This window comes from Cololabis saira, chromosome 15, assembly GCF_033807715.1.
Source record: "Cololabis saira isolate AMF1-May2022 chromosome 15, fColSai1.1, whole genome shotgun sequence".
In the NCBI taxonomy this organism is placed as follows: domain Eukaryota; kingdom Metazoa; phylum Chordata; class Actinopteri; order Beloniformes; family Belonidae; genus Cololabis; species Cololabis saira.
In genome coordinates, this window is record NC_084601.1 from 19,607,771 (window position 1) to 19,631,669 (window position 23,899).

At 41.8% G+C, this 23,899-nt stretch overlaps 1 protein-coding gene across 1 annotated transcript in view; it reads right to left on the reverse strand.

The window, feature by feature from the left end:
• LOC133460480 (triple functional domain protein-like) overlaps positions 1–23,899 on the reverse strand; it is a 95,298-nt gene that overhangs the window by 26,030 nt on the left and 45,369 nt on the right. The window contains 26 exon segments of the mRNA XM_061741050.1: positions 864–965; positions 3,478–3,668; positions 3,831–3,942; positions 4,040–4,132; positions 4,230–4,319; positions 4,489–4,558; positions 4,760–4,869; positions 4,985–5,051; positions 5,892–6,010; positions 6,094–6,288; positions 6,373–6,495; positions 6,638–6,753; positions 7,535–7,649; positions 7,742–7,891; positions 7,978–8,376; positions 8,481–8,647; positions 10,913–11,108; positions 11,788–11,962; positions 14,615–14,784; positions 15,899–16,090; positions 16,995–17,117; positions 17,820–18,050; positions 18,576–18,707; positions 21,520–21,711; positions 22,183–22,305; positions 23,024–23,270. Coding sequence (XP_061597034.1) covers positions 864–965; positions 3,478–3,668; positions 3,831–3,942; positions 4,040–4,132; positions 4,230–4,319; positions 4,489–4,558; positions 4,760–4,869; positions 4,985–5,051; positions 5,892–6,010; positions 6,094–6,288; positions 6,373–6,495; positions 6,638–6,753; positions 7,535–7,649; positions 7,742–7,891; positions 7,978–8,376; positions 8,481–8,647; positions 10,913–11,108; positions 11,788–11,962; positions 14,615–14,784; positions 15,899–16,090; positions 16,995–17,117; positions 17,820–18,050; positions 18,576–18,707; positions 21,520–21,711; positions 22,183–22,305; positions 23,024–23,270 — 4,000 coding nt within the window.

Below are 23,899 nucleotides of genomic sequence, written 5' to 3' on the forward strand. Positions count from 1 at the left end.
AGAAGTATCGGATCGGTACTCGGTATCGGCGAGTACACAAATTAAAATACTCGTCCTCGGTGTGAAAAAAATGGTATCGGGGCATCCCTAAAATATTTAAAACAAACCATAATCCTTACATGAGTTCAACTGGGAAACACAAATATGTCTAAAAAATGAGGAGGGGAGAGGGGGTTCAAATGGGGGAAAGCGTTGCTTTTCTGGTAGAAAAAGATGGCTACTCTTTGCCTGATAAAGTGGCGCAAAGCCAGTAAGGGGGATTGGGGGCGTTCGGGAGCTGACAGAGTGTCATCAGCATTGGTGGAAGCATATCAGCCCACACAGAGAATTAGAGATACAAACATCCACAGAAAACACAGCCCCAGATATATAAACGTGTTTATGTTTGTTAACAGATGCAACGAAGCAGAGTCAGACCAGAGGATGCAGGCTGGCAGAGCGAAACAGGCGGAGGACAGAGAAGAAGAGGAGAGAGCTCAAGTAGACGGAGGGGTTTCAGAGCCCAAGCAGTCAAACAAGAAGCTCGAGAGTAAGAGGAAGGTGAGGGTGCAATGTGAAAAGTAGCAGATTGATCTACAACGGAGGACAATGGGGTTAGACCAGTATAGAAGGATTAGGTCCATGCTGTGTATCTTCTGCTGACAGATACTGATTTATTAATAACATTAGTGCCCCGCCTCTCGCCAGCGCCAGCGACAGCTGTCCCCACCGCCCTGAGCGAGATGAAGCGGGTTTGGACACTGGAAGCTGGATGGATGTTTAAAGAAGTTACGGCGCTTTCAGTGTTCCTTCTTTGAAGCGTATACTGGTCCAACCCCATGAGAAACTTTAGAAACAATGCAACAGCGTTTGCTTTTCTTTACCTTGAGCACAATCTTGTTGTCGGAGGTTGGGGTGCGTCCCACCCACAAAGCAAATTTACATGGATCTCCTTCAACGTGCTCCGTCACCCCCAACTCTGATGTCTGTGGGGGGAAAGAAAATAATGACCGTTAGTCTCAGTTAAGTTAGTTAACGGTTCAGTCACTGCATGGCAACACAATTCCTGAAATAAAGAGTGCTTTCTTCAAAGTTTACAGTCTCAAATTAATTCAATTCAATTCAAAAGTCTTTATTTCGAACGTGATAGTAGAATTAACATGAATTACTTCATTAGACTGTGAAGTTACATACAGTATCAATCAACATTAATGTCAAATTTTCTAAACTTGTTTGGTAGATTATTTCTTTGTTGTAACGATGCTTCTTGGTAATACATTTTATACCGTTGGATCCCCTTTTTATTTTCCTTTTAACTGGTGCCACGTTTATAAGGAACATATGTTTGTGGGATGAGCAGCACAGCTGAGTTTGTGGTTTGGACCCATGAATTATTATTCATGAGCCAAATCTTCTCTGCCAATGTAAAACATCTTTCACTCTTGTTTGGTGTTTGTTGGATTGGATGATTCAAGTTTGAAGAAACACATATTGGCAACTTAAAAATGTATCCATTTAACAAACAAGAGCCCCAGTAGCATAATCAGCCAACATGGTGGGTGTTGGTCTCTCTGGTGTGAACAACACGCCCAACAAGTGTTCAGTGGGGTGGAGGTCAGGACTGCTGGCAGGTTTCCATCATCTCCACTCCCAGATTCTGGAGGTGGTCTCACTCTGTGGGGGGCGAGCGTCACCATCTTGGAGGATAGAGTTCAGTCCCAGACTGTGCAGATATGGGATTGCCATTGGATCCAGAATCTCATCTGAATATCTCCCTGCATTGAGATTGAGTCCAATGAGGACAGGCCTTGTTTTTCCAGTGACAGAGATGCCGCCCCACACCATCACACTGCCTCCACCAAAAGAGGTTACTTTATTGGCCCAGAAATCAGCATAGTGTTCTGTGTCTTCTCCACACTTTCAACCCTACGATTCAACTGTTGTAGGCAGAATCTGGACTCATCGTTGAACACTGACTGGCAGCAACCGGGGGAGCCAGAAGCTCCAAACAAGAGTCAATAGCAACAGCAAAAGAAGCTGTTTGGCATTGGCAGAGAAGATTTGGCAAATTTTTCAAGGGCCCAACCCACATACTCATCTCTGCTGCTCATCCCACAGATGCATGTTTCTTACAAATATGGCACCATTTAAGAGGGAAATAAACCAGGCGTTCCAACTGTATAAGAGTTATTGCCAAGAAGCATCGTCACATCAAAGAAATAATCTACCAAACAAGTTTAGAAAAAAAACAAACATTAATAATCCACTCCAGGATTTTCAACTCCAATGTACATTAAAGACCTTTGAGCACTCGATGCAGAACATTAGCACTGACAACTGACGGACGATGTCTGTGTGTCGCTGTGATCATAATGAACATCATGTTTTCGAGAAAAAAAGAAGGCCATGCCCAAAGATTGTACGGATCCAGATTTCATTTAAGAATTTATTTGTAGTAGGTATCTGATGGTGATATGTTAACAGACTTTTGCAAGTCTGTTAACATATCACATTTCTTTAGAAAATGCCATTTTACTGAGATAGAGGACATTAACAGGAATGCTCAGCCCTTGCTGGATCAGCACATAGAGAAGTCAACGGCCAACCTGAAAGTTGATGTTCAATTCCAGGACTCGGAGTCTATATGTTGAAGCATCACTGTCCTAAACCCACATTGCTTCCAGCACGTTCATTGGTGTGTAATTGTGTGCAGGAAAGTGTACGAGCACTGCCAAGACTTTTTAAATAAAAACTCAGGTACTAGTAAGGTCTCTCTCACCATCAACTGGAACCATCAACAAAAGATGATGAACAGAAAATAAAACAAAAATAATAGTGTAATTCGCCCAAAACTAATTAACTAAATGAATAAAATAATAATAATTTTTAAATGGAGCCCTAATCTTCAGTTTTAAACAATGAAGGACAGGAAGACCTAAACAACTGGATTTATCTTTGGATCAATTACTCAGTGACACACAGCTTTGATAGTCTCAGATTCTTGTCGTTTGTCTTTGCAACGAGAAAAACTGCTGCAGCTCTTATCACTTTTATATGAGTGTGTTTTTTATTTGTTTGTCACAGTTAATGTTATTCACATGCTGCTGTGAAGAAGGACAGCTGTCGAGTATTTTATCATGTAGATATGTGCAATGAAAAAACATCTATCAATCTAAAGTAAAGAAAGGAACGTGATGTGTCCACTAGATGTACGTGCAGCGGTGATGACGTGGACAATCAAAGTACTAATGGCTTGTTTGCTTGAAAGATAAGGCACTTAATTATCGGTGCTGTGTCCTTTGCACTGCCAGTGCTCTAAAAAATGTAAGTAATATCAAGGTGGTTGGAAACGAGGCACCAAATGACAGCGAAGAAGGACTGAGGGATGGAGATCGGTGTTTTCTGTACTTTGGCATCTTTTCTGACTGTCACTTTAGAGCAAATAGATAAATGACTTGGAAAAAAAAAGTCAATACGCAGGTTTTATCATCCACTTACCAAGAGTTTGCTCTTGTAGATGTATTTACTCCGGCCATTCGAGTCCTTGACCTCCTTGCTGAAGACCAGAGACATCTCGAAGAGGAAGAGGTGGCGCTCTCGACCCTTACGGATCAGAGTCTTCGGATCCCAGACGTGGAATGAATCCTGGAGAATGAGTTCACCTTGTGACTCTATGTTTTCGTCAAATCCTGGTGGAAGGAGAGAGAAATTAGTTTGAAAAATGACACTTCTTGAAAGCATTCAAATACTTAACTGTAATTTCATAAAACGTACGCTTCTGACTTGTTAAAAAGCTATTTAAAAGTAAAAAGGCCAAATCAAAGTAATGACAATGAGTGCATGTTACTCACCTTCCAGCATAGAGAGATGCATGGCATCATTGGCTTTCTTGGGAACACTGAGCATCACCTCCAGGCCGTCTTTTATCTCTCCTTTACCCTCTTCGCAGCAAGTCAGCAGCTCCTTTAACAGGTAAACGCACAGAAACATGCATATAGAAACTGTAACTGCAAGAACAGCGCAGATGGCACATTACGAAGAGTTTGTAGCGACAGGTTACCTTTAACAGGAGCTGATACTTGGTGATTCTCTGCACTGGCTTGATCAGATACGAGGAGATGGAGTTGGCCAGATTGCGGTCTATTTGGATTTTCTATCATCAAACGAGTAACGGAGGGTCAGTGACGTGATTATACAGTGACACAAGAACCATCCAGTTTCTCTGCAGCGAGAAAAGGCGTCATACTCACATCAAAGAAGTTCCCAGCGTGTTCTAGTATGAGCTGAGTGGAGTCAGGCTTGTTTTTACAGTAGTTCACATACATCTGGAACTTATCAGCCTTAAAATAGAGAAGAGAAAAACTAGTCAGTACAACAAACACTTAGCAGTAATACGACAGACATAATATGTATGTCGTTGCTGAAGTGTGAAACATTAGATTTAAAATCTAAGTATTTAAGGGGAAAACTTTAAATACTGATTGATGTCTGATGATATCTGATACATACCCACGTAACGAAGCAATGACCAACATCCTCTGGTAGCTGTTCATATTTCTCCAGTTCTTTGAGAAAGATGCTGATAACAAATAAAAATAAGACAAAAAGAAAAAAAGAAAGAAAAGGTGTTGCAGCATGACAAATATTTTAAGATTGAATTATTAATACCAATTTCACATCACTTTAATGTTTTAATTAGTGAGCTGGGTGCTTTCAAACTACTAGCCGCAATCCTAAAATTAAATGTTATATCAAGCAGAGAGAGACATGAAGTTCGTACTTATGATGAAATTCATAGAGGTCCTGCATGTTTCCAAAGATGATGTGTTCCTTGTTGACAATCCCTGGAGGAATCTCATCACCTAAGCTGGTCATGCTCCACAGATAGTTCTGCAGGGAGAAAACCAGACAAGATCAGAAATGCAGAACCACCCAAAAATATAATCCCATTTCTTTCTAAATATCGGGTGATAATTTGTGGTTAAGCTAATCCATCGGAACTTGCCTCCATGCACTCGTGCAGGTCTCGGACGTAGGTTTTTTCCGTCTGAATCAGCTCTGCCATGATGAACCTAGACACAGGAAAACACGCAGACACACATGCAAAACTGCAGTTGTCATACTGTCATCATTCTCACTATCATTTATCTGCACATCAGCAGCTCTCTCTCAGCCTGTCAGTTTCCTCCATTTATGCTAATAAATAATGAAGGCTCTACGTTATGAACTCGGTCAGAGACCGGCCATGTGTGACTGAAATCATGGTGAGGATTTGTGCCGTTTATCAACATGATGCAGTCTCCTCTTCCTGAGTTCTACATGCGTTTATATGTTCTCCGTTGTCTTTACACCTCTCGCTGGTGCAGCAATGATGTTGCTGATTTAATGTTGTTCAGCTATGCAGATCCAGATCTGTTGTCCCTTATTAACTCTAAAACAAAAAAAGGCTCAGCATTGGGTCACCGAACCATGACAAGGACACCGAGCGGTCATTTCATAGGTAAATACGTTAAAAAGCAATTGGTCTCTAATGTGTATTTCAAGCTCTGACCAGTAAAACATTTCCTCAGGAAAAACTGTTTCTTCCTTGTTTTGCAAGTGAAGCTGTTCAGAAGTGAAGGTCTTAACATTTCATGAGCGTAATCTGCAGCAGTATTTTAGTTCGCAAAACGGCAGTTTTGAAAATGTTGGTCTTAAGCAACATATGGGAGGATATATGTGGGTGTCACAAGTAACCATTGACTCAAAAACTCTGATGCAGTCACCTAACCCTTCATCAGCAGTCATACTAATAATTGTGCCAATAATGCTCTGCCAGCATTTTTGTAAAATATTGTATGTGGGACAGGTCTCAAATAAGACACAGACTGGTTCTTCTGACAGTGAGAAATAAACAGGAAGTGGTCACATACTCCTTCCTCCGTGCTGATTTGCGCTTCTCCTCATTGAGCTCGTGTGCAGCAGCATCCCTCAGCTTGACGTCGGACCCCGGAGCAGTGGCTGGAATGATGTCCAGCTGCAGATCTTTACTCTGAAGGAGAAAGTCCATGTTTAAGGGGGTTTACAGAGACAACTGTCGGGGTATTAGCTGATATTCTGCTCATGATCACTCACTGCTTTGTTGGAGTCTGGGGAGATGCCCAGGGCTTTCTCCAGACTGCAGCGGTACTTGTCCATACGCAGGGAGAAGTCTCGGTAGCGTTTGTCCACAGCTGTCACCCATTTCTTTATCTCAATGGCGTGACTGTGCCCTTTCTCGCAGAAGCCGTCGGCCAGCTGGATCAGCAGCTTCACGCGCTCCTTGGTTTGCTGTGGACGAGAACAGAGCGAGGTCGGTGGTTAAACACACGCCTGCAGGCCGTACACACGTCTTCTCATGTCTTTGAGCCCCACCTTGGCTGTGATGTGGAAGTCTTCGTGCTCCTTCAGGAGCTCCTGCGTGTGATGGATGCTCGAGCCGGTGGACGTGTGTGTGGACAGGTAAAACTCCCCAGTGTCATGAATCCACTCCAGAGCCTTAAAAACACACACACACACAGAATGCAGATTCACTCATATATTTCAGATACATTTGTGTTTGTCTGGTCTTGCCCCCTCCTCCCAAAAAAAGAAATATTCTCCTAACTGACCTGCGTGATAAAGAAAGTGATTCATGTACCTGTTTGGCACTGCGTTCAAAGACCACATACTGCTGACACTGGTCCAGCCGCCGTTTCCTCATCGTCCAGAAATGGAGAACACGGTTCTCTCGCTGCAGGAGCTCGTTGAGGATGTCTAAACACACACACACACACACACACAATAACTTCTACAGATAAAGATATTCAATAACAAAACACCAACCCACCTGCAGGGAATTCAATCAACACCACAAACTGGGTTTTTTAAAGAATTTAAGCGGGTAAATCTAGATCCATCTGCACCCACATCCAACTAAGTTATTTCTCTGAGTACATACACTGCTTCAGTCAGTGCTTAGGTTGGTTTCACTTCATCAACAACCAACTTGATTTTCAAAAGTTAGGTATTTGAATGTGTTTCCAACTAATTTTGAACTTTATCTTTTTAACAGTTTACCTTTTAACTTAAGTACTAATTATTACAATATACAGTCTTCAGGTGGTGGTACAGCTGCCACATGTTGTTCTCAAGCTGCATCTACATTAACAAATTATCTCTAGATGTAAAACTTTTCTAACGGTGACAACGAGCATCCGCACTCGTCTGCAGACTCTGCCCTGATTATCTCCTGTTATGCAGCTGAAGTTTCCATTTAATCACACTGCAACTGCCTGCATGTTCAGGAGAAAAGAGCAGTCTGATAATAAGTTATTTCCAGAGGACCTTTCAGCTCATCATGTGATACGTGTTTCCTATGTGCCATTATGTGGACAGAGATCTTTTCTGACAAGGAATTGAAAAGGCAACTCTGTGTGGTTGTGGCTCAGTTTTGTTTTAAAACTAAAATGGACCCCTCCAGGTCATCCACAGGTACCGTCTCACAATTTGAAAACTACTTGGCAAAACAACCTGCAGCAAATTCTCTGATACTCACTTTTGACTTGCTGTTCTGGTCCTTTGACGTGGCTCAGCATCCCGGGCATGTTGACACTATTCCTGTGCATGTACTTAAGGAACACGTCTGCATTTCTTCTTGCCAGAGTGCACGCCTGGTTGAAGCAGTAATACAGACACACTGAAAGATCAGCCATGCAGCTTTCAGGTATATTCTGATTTAACTCTGACTTTGTGTGTGTGTTACCTTGAGGAAAGCCTCCTTCTGCTCCAGGTGCTTACTGATCATGGGGGTGACGTGATCCGTCTCACAGTTGGGTCCCAGTTTGTCGGCTCCTCCGCACCAGTCCTCCTCTCTCTTGTACTCCTGCTCCAGGCTCTCCAGCACGCTGCACACCTGCACGGAGTAGCAGAATTATAGTCACACAGAGTTGTTTTTCATGGAAAAATCAGGACACCGCCAACTGGACTGGAGCCTCCTACCTGTTCAGAGGTCTTGTAGAAGGCCACGGAGGCGTTGACCAGCTTGAGCCGGTCCTCCATCTTGAGCATGAGCTGCTGCCAGTGTGAAGCCACGCTCTCTGCACAGTCTCTGATCAGGTCCATGTCATAGTGGTTGGCCTGGAGCAGAGCCTCGGCCTTCTGCTGAACCTGCAGAGCACTCTGATGGGTTTTCTGCAGTGGATGAAATGAAAAAACAAAGATTAAAATCACCCAAGCGATGTGCAATCTGTGTGAAATTCCATCATTAAACATTGTTACCTCAATTGCATGCTGAAACTGTTCATGTTCTCGCTGCAGTTGTTCAGCTTCCTGAAGGGAGCTGGCTGTAATCATACCAGCATTCAGCATCGACTCGCCATTTCGGATCCAGCCAAGGACCTTCGGGGGGAAAAAAAAGAAGAAAAAAGAAAAAGGAAAGCTGTGATCAAATGCCATCAAAATGAGGACTGCAATTCATCTCTTTAACTGACTGCCAGTCCTACCTGCTTGACTTCAGCCTGCAGGTGTCTCAGCTGGACACACTGCTCCAGGTGCCTGCGATGCTGCTCAGCTGCTAAATCCAGCTCCTGCTGCTTTTCATGGAGGAACTCCAGCAAGTCCTGGACACGTGTAGCCATGTCCACATCCCGATCACACAGCAGCTCCACACCTGTGGACAAGATGCACAAGTGTATTACTAATGGAAAAATACAGAGGATCTGCATCTATGTGGGCTGCACAGCGGCAGGTTTTACATTATTCTCTTACTTCGATTTAAAATTAACTGCTAATAGTGTTCATCAAACACTGCTTCCAAAAATTGTTACAGAATGTTGTTGCACCATGTTTAGCTTTGACGCCACATATTTTATTTGTAGTGGCCTTGTTTTGATAAGCTTATGCCATGTCACAATACCACATGTTTATTTCTGTCCAGGTTTGCATTTATTTTCCATCAAGATCTCAAACTGATGATGGCAGAGCCAGATCTCTGTGTAAAGTCTCCTCCAGCACATCCCAACCATTTCCAGTTGCTCTAATTGCACTGTGTGGTGGCCAATCCATGTGTGGAAAATGATGTCTCATGCTCCCTGAACCACTCTTAGACAGTGAAAACCCAATAAATCCTGGCATTATTATCTCAGAATCTGCCTGTGCCATCAGAGGAAAGGAAAAAATAAAATAATATACTAATGGAAAAACCTGCCCGTTCAGTATATTTGGGACACGAGCTGAGCTCATCTTTTTGGGTTCGTAACGTTGGTGAACCTAGACCTGACCAATGAAGCATCTGCAGATCACAGTACTGCTCCAACAGGCTTGTACTGAAGATATGAGGCTGTTCTGGCAACGAACTTTACGCTCCCTCGGATTACCCTCGCTGATAAATGACTTTTAAGGGCTACACAGCCGTTTACCCCCGATACCTTATTGCGTGTGGAAAAGCTCTTAATTTCAACAGTAAACAAGTACGTTCTACTATAGATTTTCTTTGATTAGATTTCATCAAATATTGAGGAATTCTCCGATCATCATGATTCAAGATCATCTTCTAAAGATATTTGTTCCTTGGAGTTGATGGTCACTGCTCGCCACTAGCCCTTCAGATTTTAGTTGTGTGTTGGAAATAGGGCTGCAACGATTCTTTGGGTAACTCCAATACAAAAAATGATCAGGGAATTTCCTCTTCCTCGAAGCCTCGTTTAATCAAAAAATTAAACAGAAGCGCACTTCTGATCCATTTTAGTGTGACACCACCTGCTTACACGTATACGTCCCCTATAAAGCAGAAGAAGGCGCTTTTTGTTACATGTGTGAACAGTTTTGCTGTACAGGATGGCAGACGCCGGGACCGAAAACAGTGACAACGTCAAAGAGCAAATGCAAGAAATATCCAGGAAATAAGAGGAAGAGACAGAAGATGTTCAAGGTGTGGGATCACCTTAAAAATTAAGGACAACATCCTCACAACCTCAAAAGAAAACACCCATTTAACGACGATTTAATATCAGTTTACTAGTTTGCATAATATGTAAATATGTCAATTTTTCTTATAAAAGGAAACAAATTGTTTGTATTTATTAAGTGATATGTTTTTCTTTTTTATTGTATTGGGGTTTAATTAAGCAAAAGTAAGTTATATCCGATTACTCGATTAATCAATGGAATATTCAATAAAATAATCGATTACTAAAATATTAGACAGCTGCAGCCCCAGATTAAAGGCTCTCATTCCACTTTTAGCAGTTCAACAATCATCTTAGGTGTTTTTTTTATTGATACAAACAAATAAATCGACTCTTCTGAAACAGAGAATCATGTTTTTTCCCACAACCTGAAGATGGTTTATGACCGATTGTGCCAGGAAGGGTTACATTTTTAAATAATGTGTGTTTATCTGAAACATATTCATCACTAACATTTTTCCAGAGGGAAAAATGTTCATTGCTAATCCAGGTGATGACTCTTTGTTGGGGGGGGGGGGGGGCTACGTAGCGTACATGTATTAAGTTTAAAAAGCATAATCACATCCATGATCAAAACTGCTCTGTGTTCTTTACATGCTGGATGATGTAACCTGTCCTTGTGTGGTTTAAAAGAGCACCAGTTAGTCTGTGAGTTCACAGGTGAGTTATTATGGTTAGTGAGTGGGAGCCTCTCATCAGGAACTCTGACCCACAGAACCTACGCAGCAAAACTAATGTGGCCAAAACAAATATTCGTACAACAGCAGTGAACATGAGCTGCTTTAAACCTCAGCTAAAGGACAGGTGTCCGACGCGGCAGCCAGGCCACAGTCCAACATTTGAAAATGGGAAAGAAAGTCAACACATTTCTATTTCAATAAAGATGATCAGGTCAAAAAAAAAAAAAGCCAAGAAATCCTCGGTGCGCTTTTGTGTCTGTATGTTCTATGTTAAGGTCGTGAGCTCACCAGATGCCTGGACCTCGTTGACATACTGCAGCAGCTCCTGCCCTTGGTGGATGACGTCAAAGGTGAGGTTGTTCATGGTCAGGGCCTTGTCAGCATGATGCTGGAGCCTCTGCTCGGCCAGCGTCAGGTCCTCCGTGTCGAAATCGTTCCTCTGACCTGTCAGCTCCTCGTTCCAGGACTCCAGGTCCGAGATAATCTGGCAAAGAACAAGTTTACAATACTGATTTAAGTATCACAGAGAAGCTGGAGCGGTTATTGCACTCAGAGGATTCCCCAAGTTGCTTGTTCAGATGTATTTGTTAACACTGGTGAGAGTTTAGCTTCATATCAAAGCAAAGCTGAAAGAGTCTAAGAATGATCGTTCCCATTTCTGTGTAAATACGAGTTTAAACCACACACTGACCAGGAAAGAAGTCCCAGAAAAGAACGATGAGGGGAACTCCAAACACAGGTCTGAAAATAGGCCTTAAAGCTTTGTGTGAGTGGCCAGACTGAACTACAGAGTCACTCCCGTTGGCTCCAGTGTGAACACAAACGTCCTATGAAGTCTGTTTATCCTCCATCCTGCTGGCTTAAGTTATTTCACTTTGGTTCATCTTCATTATGTTTTTTTTCCTTTATTTAATTGGGTGCTAAAATACATTTGACATCCAGTTTTTTTGTTAATAATAAAATTGGATTGTTTTTTCTCACTTTTAATTCTCATGTGTAAAATAACTGGTGTAAAAAATAAGTAGATGTGTTCTTTTCAGAGAACTCATAGATGATAACTTCCAAGTACAAGAAGAAACGTTTTAAAGCTGTACTCCACGTGTCAATGTTTTGAGTCGTTGGCTTCGTCCATATTTTACATTCAGTCAACAGCTAATACTCACATCAATGGCGTCCCGCTCAAAGATGCGAAGCTGCAGGAAGAGCTCCAGTTTGATCTTCCTCTCCTGGAACAGCTCCTCCATCTGTGCCTGGGCCTCATCCAGCTGCTGGAGGACGCTCTCGATGTGGTTGATGGAGCTGTTGTGGGGCGTCTTGTTGCTGGAGATGGCAGAGTCCCTGGAACAGATCAACACAATTAAGCAAAAAGCTGTGGGATGTGGAGCTGTTCACTTCTAAAAAGAAAACAAAAATACAGCTTTACAGATAAAGTTGGGCATTTCGCCAGCCAGGTTTAGCTGATTTAAGAAGCTGCTGCATAGCGCAGCAGGCAGAAGCAATCCTGAAGATTAAAACATGGAAACCATCTGCCCAAAGAAAGCAAACACATTTCAACGTATGCATCTGGAGACTAGCTAACTGACCCTTATTTCAAATGTTTAGTTTCCTTGCATCACTATTCACACGTTGCTCATTTTGTACATTTCCGGTCTACATTTTATTTTACTGTTTATACTTTTTATTGTTTATACATTTAATTTTATTTTATCTCTTATATATTTGTTTTTATATTTGTATTGTGTTGCACCAATCCCCAAAACAAATTCCTCGTGTGAAAACTTGGCAATAAACCCTTTTCTGATTCTGATTCTGATTCTGCTTTAGATGCGTTTGTTTCACATGAACTCAATCAGTTTGTGAGAAATGTTCACATAAGGAGTCATGTGGAGGTTTTATTTTGTGGGGGACTTGAATATAAAACCTTCCTTACTTGAAATAAATGAAACTTACATGTTAGAAAAGAAGAAACTAAAACAGGTTTAAAGAGAAACGGGATGTTCTGATTCTGACATCAGTAAAGCTACAGAACGCTGACAGCTGGACAGCTGCACACTCGTGGCTGCACGTGGACACCTTTACTGTACAGTCCTGCAGCCAGAAGCAGGAGGTGTGACAGGTTTCAGCTGCCTCCCGGAGAAACCACCACATAATTAGACACGTGTTTATAAAAGCAGGCTTATGTAAGAATTCACTCTGGCGCCAATACAGCAGAGAGAGAGAGGGAGGGAGAAAGAAATAGAGAGAGAAAGAGAGAGCGGGGGAGAGAGAGAGGGATGGGGACAAAGAGGGAAAAAACCTGAAAAAAATGGGGCCTATGAGGGGGTGGAAAAAAAAAAAGGGCTGGCACAATTTCTGCATAAAAACAAAGCTACCTCTCTAATGCCTCCTCTCTTCCTCACAGCTCTTTTTGTGCTTTGTTTGTACGAACATTATTAGTTTCTTCAAAATTAGCCACAGATACTGTTATTTCATTGCATGTATTTAGCTCTATACTGTTTACATTATTTATTCAAATTCCCAACACATAGTCCCATGTTTGTCAAATTTACCCGGCTAAAGCTGCTGAAATGAAAGAAAAGACTATTATGTAACTGGACATAAAGAAAAACGTTTGTTTTTTTAATGCCGCCGTTTTGCTCACTTAATTAATACTACTTTAAAGTACTTCAGAATTTACATCTGATTTCAGGTGACTTATTTTAAGGGGATTTCTATTTTCTAAACACATTTATTTTTCCTGGTCAATCAGAAGTTTATGATGTGATTTATATCTATAACAGAAAAAAACATTCATAGCTGAAAGGAACAGATTTACTGTTGTACAAGAAAAAGAAATATACTACTTATGAAGACCTGTCTTTAAGGTCATTTTTAAAACTATTACTTGCTGCACTGACTAATTTCTGGATACAGAAAGGTGACAAAATAAAGGGGGAAAAGGGAATTGTCTTAATAAATGTTGCCATGCAACCTCAAACAGCATTAACATGTTCCCTGCAGAATATATTTGTACTGACTTGCACTGACTGCATGTACTGTATATGGAAACCACACCAAAAACACATCTATTCTTTTGAATACACAAATCTTCATTTACTGTCTTTCAAATAGCACCAAAAACATGAATAACAATGACAATGCGAGGATCTGCACTGCAGAGTGACAATGTTCTGTAGAAAAACATAATCGCTCTGTAGTGTTTGAAGAATCTAACACTTCTTACTGAGAGCTTGAGTCATACTTTTGTATAAGTCAATATATTTGTAATAACGTGCTTTTTGTGTGTGTGCAATACCTACTTTAATAACATGCCAACTGGATGTTTAATAAGCAGTAGCCTTTAGCGTGGACTGCGTGAGTTCAGAAGGATATTTTTATCCAACTAAACCACGATGAGCTCTTATGAAAGAGGCAGTTTAGTAAGATATTTTCTTATCTATGTTTTACTATAAAGAGCATAAATGATAATAAGAAAACTGTGTAAAATACAAGCTTTGAATTGTTCATCTTTCAGATTTGAGGACATGATACTGGAAGTCCTTGATTTGGTAATCTATTATTTTCCTCTTCTACATCAAATAACTTCAAAAGTGGTCTCAACACTCTGGTTGTCATAACTACGGTCATTGCCTTCATGCCTGTTGTTATAGCCGTGGTCTGAACTCAGCCACCTCTTTAAATTGTAATGTCTACAACCACAACAGTTATCCTACTGATAACTATAAGGATAATGTAGTTATCATTGGGGTTAATGTTCTTGGTGTTGACAGGCCTTTAGAGGTAGATGACTGTAGAAAGTGACCCTTTAAATAGAAGATACAGGATCAGAAGACAGAAGAGAGAGTGCTGCTGGAGGAAAACAGCAGCAGCTGATCTGTACTGACTGCAGCCACCTCACTTCCACAACTCCGATGTCACATGACAAGGCTTTGGTGCAAACTGGAAAGGACTATAGTGCATCGAACCAAGCTGAATACATCTAATGTTTACCTGAGCTGCTGGATGAGGTCCTCTCCCTCCTTGATGACGTTGACAGTGACCTGTAGTGTGGTCTGCTGCTGTTGGCCAAATCGCTTGATCAGGTCCTGCACGGCCTCCACCGACTCGGCGTAAACGTCGTCCAGCAGCTCCTTCTGGAGCTCCTCCAGCCACGTCCACAGCTTGAGGGGGAGCGCAGAGAAGATGTGTCAGGTATTTGGTGACATAATCAACTCCGTTACACCAAACGGCTATTGTACACTAAGCTGGCAGTCAACTATCCACGATGGCTGTCACTCTGTAATGTAATCTATTGAGTCAACTGAGTGTTTTTTTTCTTTCTGCCTAATCATTTTAACAGTGATAGAGATAATTCTGATGGGCTGCTCAGTGCAGCGAATTAATGCAGTAGGGAGGCGGCAGTTATTCAAGAGCGTAAACAACTACCTCCATGTGTTTCATACCACCCTTTTCATTTTCATTTCTCTAAAGGGAGTGAAACTTCAAGAGAACTTATTCATTTGATGTAAAGAAACTGCAGCCCAACCAAAAGAAAAACACAAAGCAAACGTTGGTTATGGTACGGTTTCATATCGATACAGTCCTCAGTCTTGTCTGAATAAAGCATGCACTATTACTGGTGTATCAGAGCTTAGTGTTCTGCACAACTCCACGGTTAAAACAGTTTTAATCTGTACTGTATCAGCCAGGCAACAAAATACACCCAGATACACTTTGTTGCAGGCAGTAAAGCACTGTTTCCAATGATTACCACCACCACAGACCCTCACCTAAATCTGTCGTATTTAGGTGGGAGGCAGTGGCTCAGGTGGTAAAGCGGGTCGTCCAATGAACGAAGGATCCATGGACGTGTGTGAATGTTGTATGAATGTTCTGATGGTGGTCGGAGAGGTTGTTTGGTGCTAATTAGCTGCCACGTTTTTCTGCAGTCTGCACATGTAGTTTTCCATCACCAAGTATGAATGAGTGAGTGAATGAATAATGGAACCATTGTGTCAGCCCTTTGAGTGTTCAAAAATGTATAAATGTAATCCATTGTTATTATTATTATTGTTATTATTAATTATTATTATTATTATTATACTGATATTATTATTATATTAACTGTTCCCCGAAACAACTTATAAATAATTTAATTAGACATAAAATGTGCAAAACACTCTATTTCATTTAGTAATAACTTCCCTGATGCTCAGAGAAGACAGTGAAAGCTTTCAACCACACAAGCTCGCAGCCCACCATCCACTCCAGCATCACGTCATCCTCTCTTCCCACCTCTTTGACATGCGTATGGAAGGCGACAGACATGTCCAGCAGGACTTTGCGCTGTTCCACGCGGCGAACAAAGTCTTGGATCCTGTCTTCGAGCTGGTGGGCGGCCTGGTAGATCTCCTCTGGGTCGCACTCTCCCGTCTGGGCCAGCTGCTCGGCCGCCTCCAGCAGCTTGTCGGCATTGGTGTAGGTATTCTACACAGAGGCCCGGAGGCAAAGGGAGACGAGGATTAGATCACGAGGGAAACGCAAAGAAGGCTAAATGCATTTTGAAGAACAGCGCAGAAACAGAGACTGCAGAGACAGGGGCAAAAAGAAAAACAGGATATGCAGAAGATGAGTGTGCTGATGAAGCGAGTGATCGAGAGCAGCACAGAGAAAGGTGATGAAAGGAAACAGCCAGAGAGGGTGGAGGTGAGAGAAAGAGGAAGAGAGAGATGTAGAATCAAAACTACAGAAACAAAAGTAGGCAGAAAGTGAAACAGCTACCTTAAAATAGACTGTACAATTTGTGCAAGAGGAAGTATTAATATGGTATATATTATCAAACTACAGATAAAGACTACTGTAGCCTCAGATTCCAGTTTTAAATTGTTGTTTTTTTATGACCATTAAATGCTTATTTTTCCTCAAGTAGGAAAATTCTAATTTTACTTGCAGATGTTACTATTCATACTAGTAATTTTCACTAGTTACGTTTGAAAACAGCTGTTATTGCCTTTACAAACAAAAAGGGGAACAAAGATGAACAGAGCTGACGGAGTTCTCTGCATGACAACTTTCTACTCTGGCCTTTGTTTCTTTTCTTTTCTTTTGTTTTTTAAAGCAGAGTTCTCACAAGTTTAAATATTTAAAACATTATTAGATTTGAAATGTATCACATGACAACTCACCCAGTGAGGGGAAAAAATAATTTTACTGATGTCAGACAGTTTAATTATTAAAAGCATTAGTTTGTTATTCTGGTTCTTAAAAGACATAATTAAACAATGAATTCAATAAAACTATGAGGAAAATCCAATTATGACGTGAACAGTAGTTTTGCTGTCGCAGCTGTGATTTTAATAGCCTCAACAGAGAATGACAGGAACAGAGTTACCTGTGCCACTTCCTCAAAGTCCTCATGGCGTTTCTGCAGAGCTCGGGCTCGGTGCAGGGACTTTCCTACACCTGTGTGTTTGCTGAGAAACGCCTCACCGTGGTTCTCTATCCAGTCCAACACCTGGGAGGAGAGACAACAATCCAACGTTAGACTGGGAATCGGTGGGAGATGGGAGCCCACAAGGGGGCGCTCTGAGGTTGGAGATGATATGTAACTGAGATTCAAAGTGTGTTTAAAAAAAGAGCAAATAAAAAAACATAAATGTTTGGTTTATTATAGGCATTGCATTGAGCTTGTCATCAAACACTCCCTTCTCTGCACTTTATCCTACGTGGCATGAATGGATTTACACCATCTGCATGGACATATGACCCAGTTCAGTCACCATAGCAACAGTTGCCATGTTAACACACTCAAGAATGCCCATGATTTTTGGACAGCAAGTGTTTTGTCATACTGGACTATTTGTTTACAGCATGTGCCTTGTTTTCAAAGCCTTTATGCTGCAGAAATATTCACACTTCAAGCATTTCAGACAATGTCCTTATCCAGACTAACATGTGATGAGCGAACGTGCAAAGTTCCAACAATTTGCCCAAGGACATCTCCATAGGGACTGTGGCTGCAAACAAACCACCCATTAAACTCACAATCCTTCTAGCTACGCTGCAAAACCTGCAATTTTCAAATTACTATCTACCGCTTGTGTTATGTTGAGAAAACCAGACAGTGAGGTATAATCCGTGGAATTATAATGTGTGCACGCATGTAAACAGCATAAAGACACAATCAAGCATGCTGTAAACATGTGTTTGTGTGTACCTGTTGAACGTCCTGTTGAAAGACGCAGAGCTGCAAACGCTGATGGAGTCGCACTTTACGGTGTTGCCAGATATTTTCCAGCTGCCTCTGGTGATGCAGCACCTCGTGGATGATGTCCAGGACATGGTGCACTGCCTTGGAATAGTTTGCAGATGCTGTGAGGGAATCAGCACCGCCTGGTGTCAGAGGTCGCTGCAGCTTGTCCAATAGGGCTTTTCCATCTTGGCTCACCTGAAGTATTTGCATAAAATGTTTATTTTTAGAAATAATTTCACCGTACAAAAGTATGTTTCGAGTACTTCTATGTTAGCTTTGAATTCTGTGAAAGGAAAGGCCTCACAACCTGCACAATTTGTGTTGCTGGTCAGGAACGAAACACAGAACTCCAAACCAGGTTAGAAAAAGTAACATGTTGAGACATCAGTTGCGTTTTGAGCAATAAGTGCAGAAATCCTTAAATGTATTTTTTCTGCAGCAACTCTTCACTTCTTTGTTTCTAAAATATTACTTTTTATTTCTGTTAAATCCCACCGTCTGTTCTGACTGGTTTATAGTGCTCAGCTGGGAGATGCTTGCTAATATCCGGTTTCCAATGTACCATAAAGCAACTCGGCAGCATCATACAATTTATTCAAATATCCTGAGAAGCTTGACCTGTTTCGACCTTTGCAATATAACCTGGAAAGACGTCCTCAGTTGACCTGATTCTTCAGCACATTTCTGACAAATCTCTACAGTTGGGACACGGGTCGTTACCTCGGAGTATGCAGCGGTGATGTGTTCGTACAGGCCTTGATGATGGTGGATGGCATCTTCCAGGTCCTGGAGCTCAGAGGGCAAATCCACCTCACCGCACGCTTTACACCACGAGTCCACGTTACTCATGTACTGCAGGAGGAGCAGCAGCAGCAGCAGCGTCAGACAGCGGCGGAGTCATATTTTAGTCACACATAGCAAACTATATAAGACACAATCTTTTTTTTCCATTACTGGGCTTCAACACGCACTAATGTATCCACTTACAGTTATTTGCACTCTTGTCGACATTTTCAGAAGAATTTTTTGTGGTTGAATAGTCTTTACTGGTCTTGTGGTGACTTACAGAACTGCCAGCTCCCATCCCCACTCAACCCTCATGGGAGGGATGGAAAACAAAAGAATTAGAAAGACTGGCCTTAAAGAAATAAAGTTCAACTGACTACTCTCTATTTGTCTTTTTAACATATTTCACTCAATTATTCATTAGTCAGTTGGAATCGCTGCCAGTGGAGGAGAAACAAAAAAAAAAATAAATCAGTTTTAGCTTATAATAGAGGCTTGTCTGATGATGGAAATATTCCAGGCTGGAAAAGTCACGTAACTGACTGTCCTGTTGCTGGGGGTCTGGCTGTTTCATGGTATTTAGTTTTTGTTTGTTTGCTTTTTCTTTCTAGGAATCAAACCACTGCAATTAAATAAAAGGGCACAGATGAGAATAACAGTAACACTTTGTTTGTATTTGGCATGTTTATGAAACTGCATGTCAGTGCCATAGCTTACTGATGTCAAAAGGTTTTAGTTTTTTTTTGGTTTGTTTTTAAAGTGCATATGTTTTTATTAAGGAAAAAATGTCAACATGGTTTTCCTGCAGCCATACCCCACTAAACCCGAGGAATAAAACATTTTGAGAAAAAAACTATGACAAATACTACGATTTTGTTTATATGCACTACTTTTCTAAATGATACAAAGATAGAAATGCGGATGAATAAATAAACAAACATCAGGCTAAAAAGGGTAGAAAGCAAAATCTGTAGCTCTGAATAATCTAATACAACAATAAAAACAGAGATTTTCATGATGAGAAATGGTAGTGAGCCCCATGTTTGTGCTCTAACAGGAAAACATCAGTCCCTTTTATGACTTGGCCTGATGCGGTTAATTGACTTTGCCTCATTTACGGTGCACTTTCAAGTACAACCGCAAAGATAACATAAAAGCATAAGTGCGGAAATGAAAAGGAAAAAAAACAAGTTCACACAAGGAAAACTCTCAAATCCTTAAAGCAATTTGCAAAATAACAACCAAAAATTGTGTGTTGTGCTACAACCCCCACAGTGGAGAGTGTGACTCGTCAGTCTTCAGGTACTTTCAGACTACATGATTTCAGACTGCAGAGCTCACCCAAGAGCCGGTGGCAAATTGGCTGACATTTGGCAGCTGGTACTTCACGGTGACACATGACTGACTAAAAGTAGCTCTAAATATCTGGAGCTGTGCGGGGAAGCTCCATTTGAGCTACGGTCCATCACAGAGCAAGGCCTCGGCTGACGTCACCCTGAGGAAGACGGAAGTCACACCACAATAAACGAGCAACAGGCAGCTACTTTTTCACTCTTCTTTGAATCCACTTTCAACTCTCTAAGGAGCAGACAATCTCTTCTGCCCCGTGTTCTCACCCCATTCCTTCACCCAGCTTGCTCCGTTCGCTTCCCCCCTTGGACCATTTTGACATGATTAACTCCTATTTTGCCTGTGGTGACGCCTCTTTTCCCATGTGTACTAACAAAAGGTGATCCAGTCTCTATCAGATCATGTAGCGAGCAACCATCCGCCCAAATAACGTAAACAGCTAAATTACTTCAAGACAGAAAGTCATATAATCTGAACAGCCCAGCAATATGTCAACTTTGAAAGTTACATCAGCTGAACCCTACGTAAGCAAGCAACTACGTAAAAGAAATAAAAAAAGTTATCTCTTATGCAATAGTGCTGTAAAGTTAAACCCTAAACTATCAAGGGGTTTTCTAGCATGCAACACACTTCTAAACCACACTGAACCAGCTTTCCCGACGACCCATTTTAACTTCCTTCTAATCCTGGCTTCAGTGTCTGATTCAAACAGCAACTTTTGTCATTTTTCTCTCAGGTACTGAAAACGTAATTTCTAAACACAAAAAAGCAGATTTTTTTCCACTTAAAACACTGTTTATTTAATAACCAAAATAGATCTGTTAATGTTCCCATGAGCCTTTGCACCACTCAAAAACTGCCCATAGTCCAAAAGACCGATAACTGCAGTACAATAAGATTTATCATCCGCACTTCACTTGGGCTGACAGAGGAAATTTACCCAGAATTGTCTGCCAACCACCTTACAAATCAGAAAAAAGAAATAGCTCTGCTCTTTTCATTAGTGAGTTTAGTATCGCTGCAGTACTTTCAGCTGACACTGCAAGTCGAGTCCGAAAAATAACTCATATTGTAAATCATAGTGATGAGAAAGACTAACTTTGTCACTACCATGTTAATAAAAAAAAACAAAATCAACTTGCAGCTAACAGATGTGGTGTTCCAGTTATGTAATGATGTTAAAAGCAGTATGATGTCCAGAACCTGCAGTTTCTCCTACTGCCTGTGCCTTTACTCAAACCTGGCATGGAGCCCAGCTACCAACCTGCGTTTTTACTGTTTAGATCAGCCAGAATGTGAAAGAGGGATTGAGTGACAACCATGCACATTTGCACTAATCACATCTTTATGTCCACTCCTCCGACAATGAACACAGTGTACAACAATCATTCTGAAATCTGGGTCTATCGAGACACAATGCCTGAGTAATCCCTCTGCGTGCACCTGTCGGCTGCAAAAAAATAGACATCCAAATAAAATAAATACCTCCCTCTTGAAACAGCCGAGCACATGGATGCGTTGGGCTCACCTGGTCACATTTCTGGTGGAAGCTGGCTGACATCTCTAGCAGCGTGCTGCGTTCGTCCAGCGCGGCGGCGAAGGCTTTCCACTCCTGCTCCAGCTGGCTTGAGATCTGCTTGATCTGCTGGGAGGCGTAGTGACCCGAATCCAGAAGGCGGGTGCCAACTGACACGATCCGGTTTATGTTCACGTAGACATTCTGCGCATTGGGACAAGAAAAAGAGGGCGGGGTGGCCGCAATATTGACGTCTTGTGTAATACTTCATTTGAAAAGAAGAATTTACCCCCTCTCCAAAAAAAAAGAAGAAAATTCCAAGGAAAAGGAAAATTAAGGGCTTAACGAAAAGGAAGCAACTGCTTTTTTCACACACGAGTAGAAAGTAGCAGCTCAATAGATGCGTGGCCTCAACTGTTTCATAATAGTTATGTAAGCCCAACTGTTATAGAGAAAAGGATTACTTAATTTCTAGTTGTGTTGCTCCTCTCTGTAGAAAATGTGCATAAAGGCACAGGTTGCACTAAACAAACACTCAAACACAGTAGTGGAGGTTGATGTTAAGTACAATAACTATATGATTGCACAGTGCAGGGCATGGACTTGAGTCCATGGGAGTCTAAGTGGGCGAAGGAGTATTAAATGGTGGTGTGAATGTGTGAGCATGTGTCTTACCATGCAGTTCATCGCAAAGTGGTTGTGCTGGGTTTGCAGTTCTACGGCGTGGGGGTGGTTGTTGCCGATGTCGGTGTAGCCGGCCAGGAACAAGCCCTTGTTGTGCATGATCCAGTCAAACATCTGAGGCACAGGGGCGTCAGGACAGACACACACGATGCAAACAGAAGTAAATGATGTTAGTAAACTTCATGAAAACATATAGAAACACACACACACACGTTCAGCAGCAGCTGAAACCATGAGTGCACAGGCTTGTAGGCAAGACCTGCAAGTGTTTGTGTGTCTTCCCAGAGTTGTCATCTTTCCAGGCCACAATACAGAGAAATGGAAAGCCTCTGTTAAGAGTATCCTCTCAGGCTCTCCGAGAGAACAACTCGTTGCCTATGGTGTCCTAGCAACAAGCTCCTACTACTGCAGTGCATCCAAGACTGCAGCAGCAGAGGAAGCTGCAGCCTGCTATTTCATTCTACTCACTCAAACATAAATGTCTACATTTCCCTCCTTGTCTTTTGCTTTTTTCAGCCACAGTTGTCATCACCTGAGCCGTCTGGCTGACAGCCAGAGAATGTGGCCGTGAATAATATATCTACCATCCTACAGTCTCTGTTGTGAAGGATGGAGCTGCCTAGTTTCTACCTCTTATATTTGTGTAATTAAGTTTAAATGTCCCTTTAATGGCCGAAGCAGAACGAATACCAGTTTATCAGATCTTCACAAATGGCATCAATCAATGCCTCTCTGTGGCTACAACTGGGTTTTGTTTATTATCGGCATTTGCATGCCCCACAGTGATCCCAGCTGATGCTGAACGACACCCTGATTCCTACCGTGCACTGACCTTCTCTGCATCCTGCTCAAACAGGCGGAGCTGGAAGCACTGGTCCAGCTGGAGCTTGCGAACATGCCAGGCCTGGTGGAGGTGCTGCCGGGTGGAGTGCAGTTTGTCCAGCAGCTGGCTGATCCGGGGCACCAGACCCTGGGTGTCTGCGTTGCATACGCCGCCGCTGCCACCGCTGCCGCCGCCTCCCCCGCTGTTGCCGCTGCGGTTGGGGTAAGGCTCGCTGCTCTGAATGCGCTGGAGCAACCTGGAAATGAAGTTTGTGCTGACATTACAGTTACTGTGCAAGAATTATGGTTTATTCATTTGTGTCTTGTTTTTACGAAAAAAAAGTTTTCCTATTTCGCTCCACCTGATGCACACACTGTGAGGAATCTGTGATGCGATTTCTTTCTTTCTTTCTTTCTTTCTTTCTTTCTTTCTTTCTTTCTTTCTTTCTTTCTTTCTTTCTTTCTTTCTTTCTTTCTTTCTTTCTTTCTTTCTTTCTTTCTTTCTTTCTTTCTTTCTTTCTTTCTTTCTTTTTAACCTGCTCTCTGCGAAACTGTTGTTCTACATGTCTGACTGCTAAGTCTGGTGACGTGCTTTACAACGTTACAGCAGTAAAGAAAGATATCTTATCAGCCAGCGTTTATGATTCTCATCTCCCAACACCTTTAGCAGTGATGCAGTCTCTATTTTCTGCTCTCGTGGCTGATCATTAATGTCCTGCTCGTGGTTGACACCATACTAGACCACACTGACATGGAAAAAAACAAATGGACTCGAATTCAAAAATGTCCAGCTGGCCTCTTTTCACGGTTTTAAGCAACTTATCTCCATTTGTAGGTCTTAATTTGTTTCCATGAAAGTTTTCTTTTAGAACTTTGGAAGCTTTGG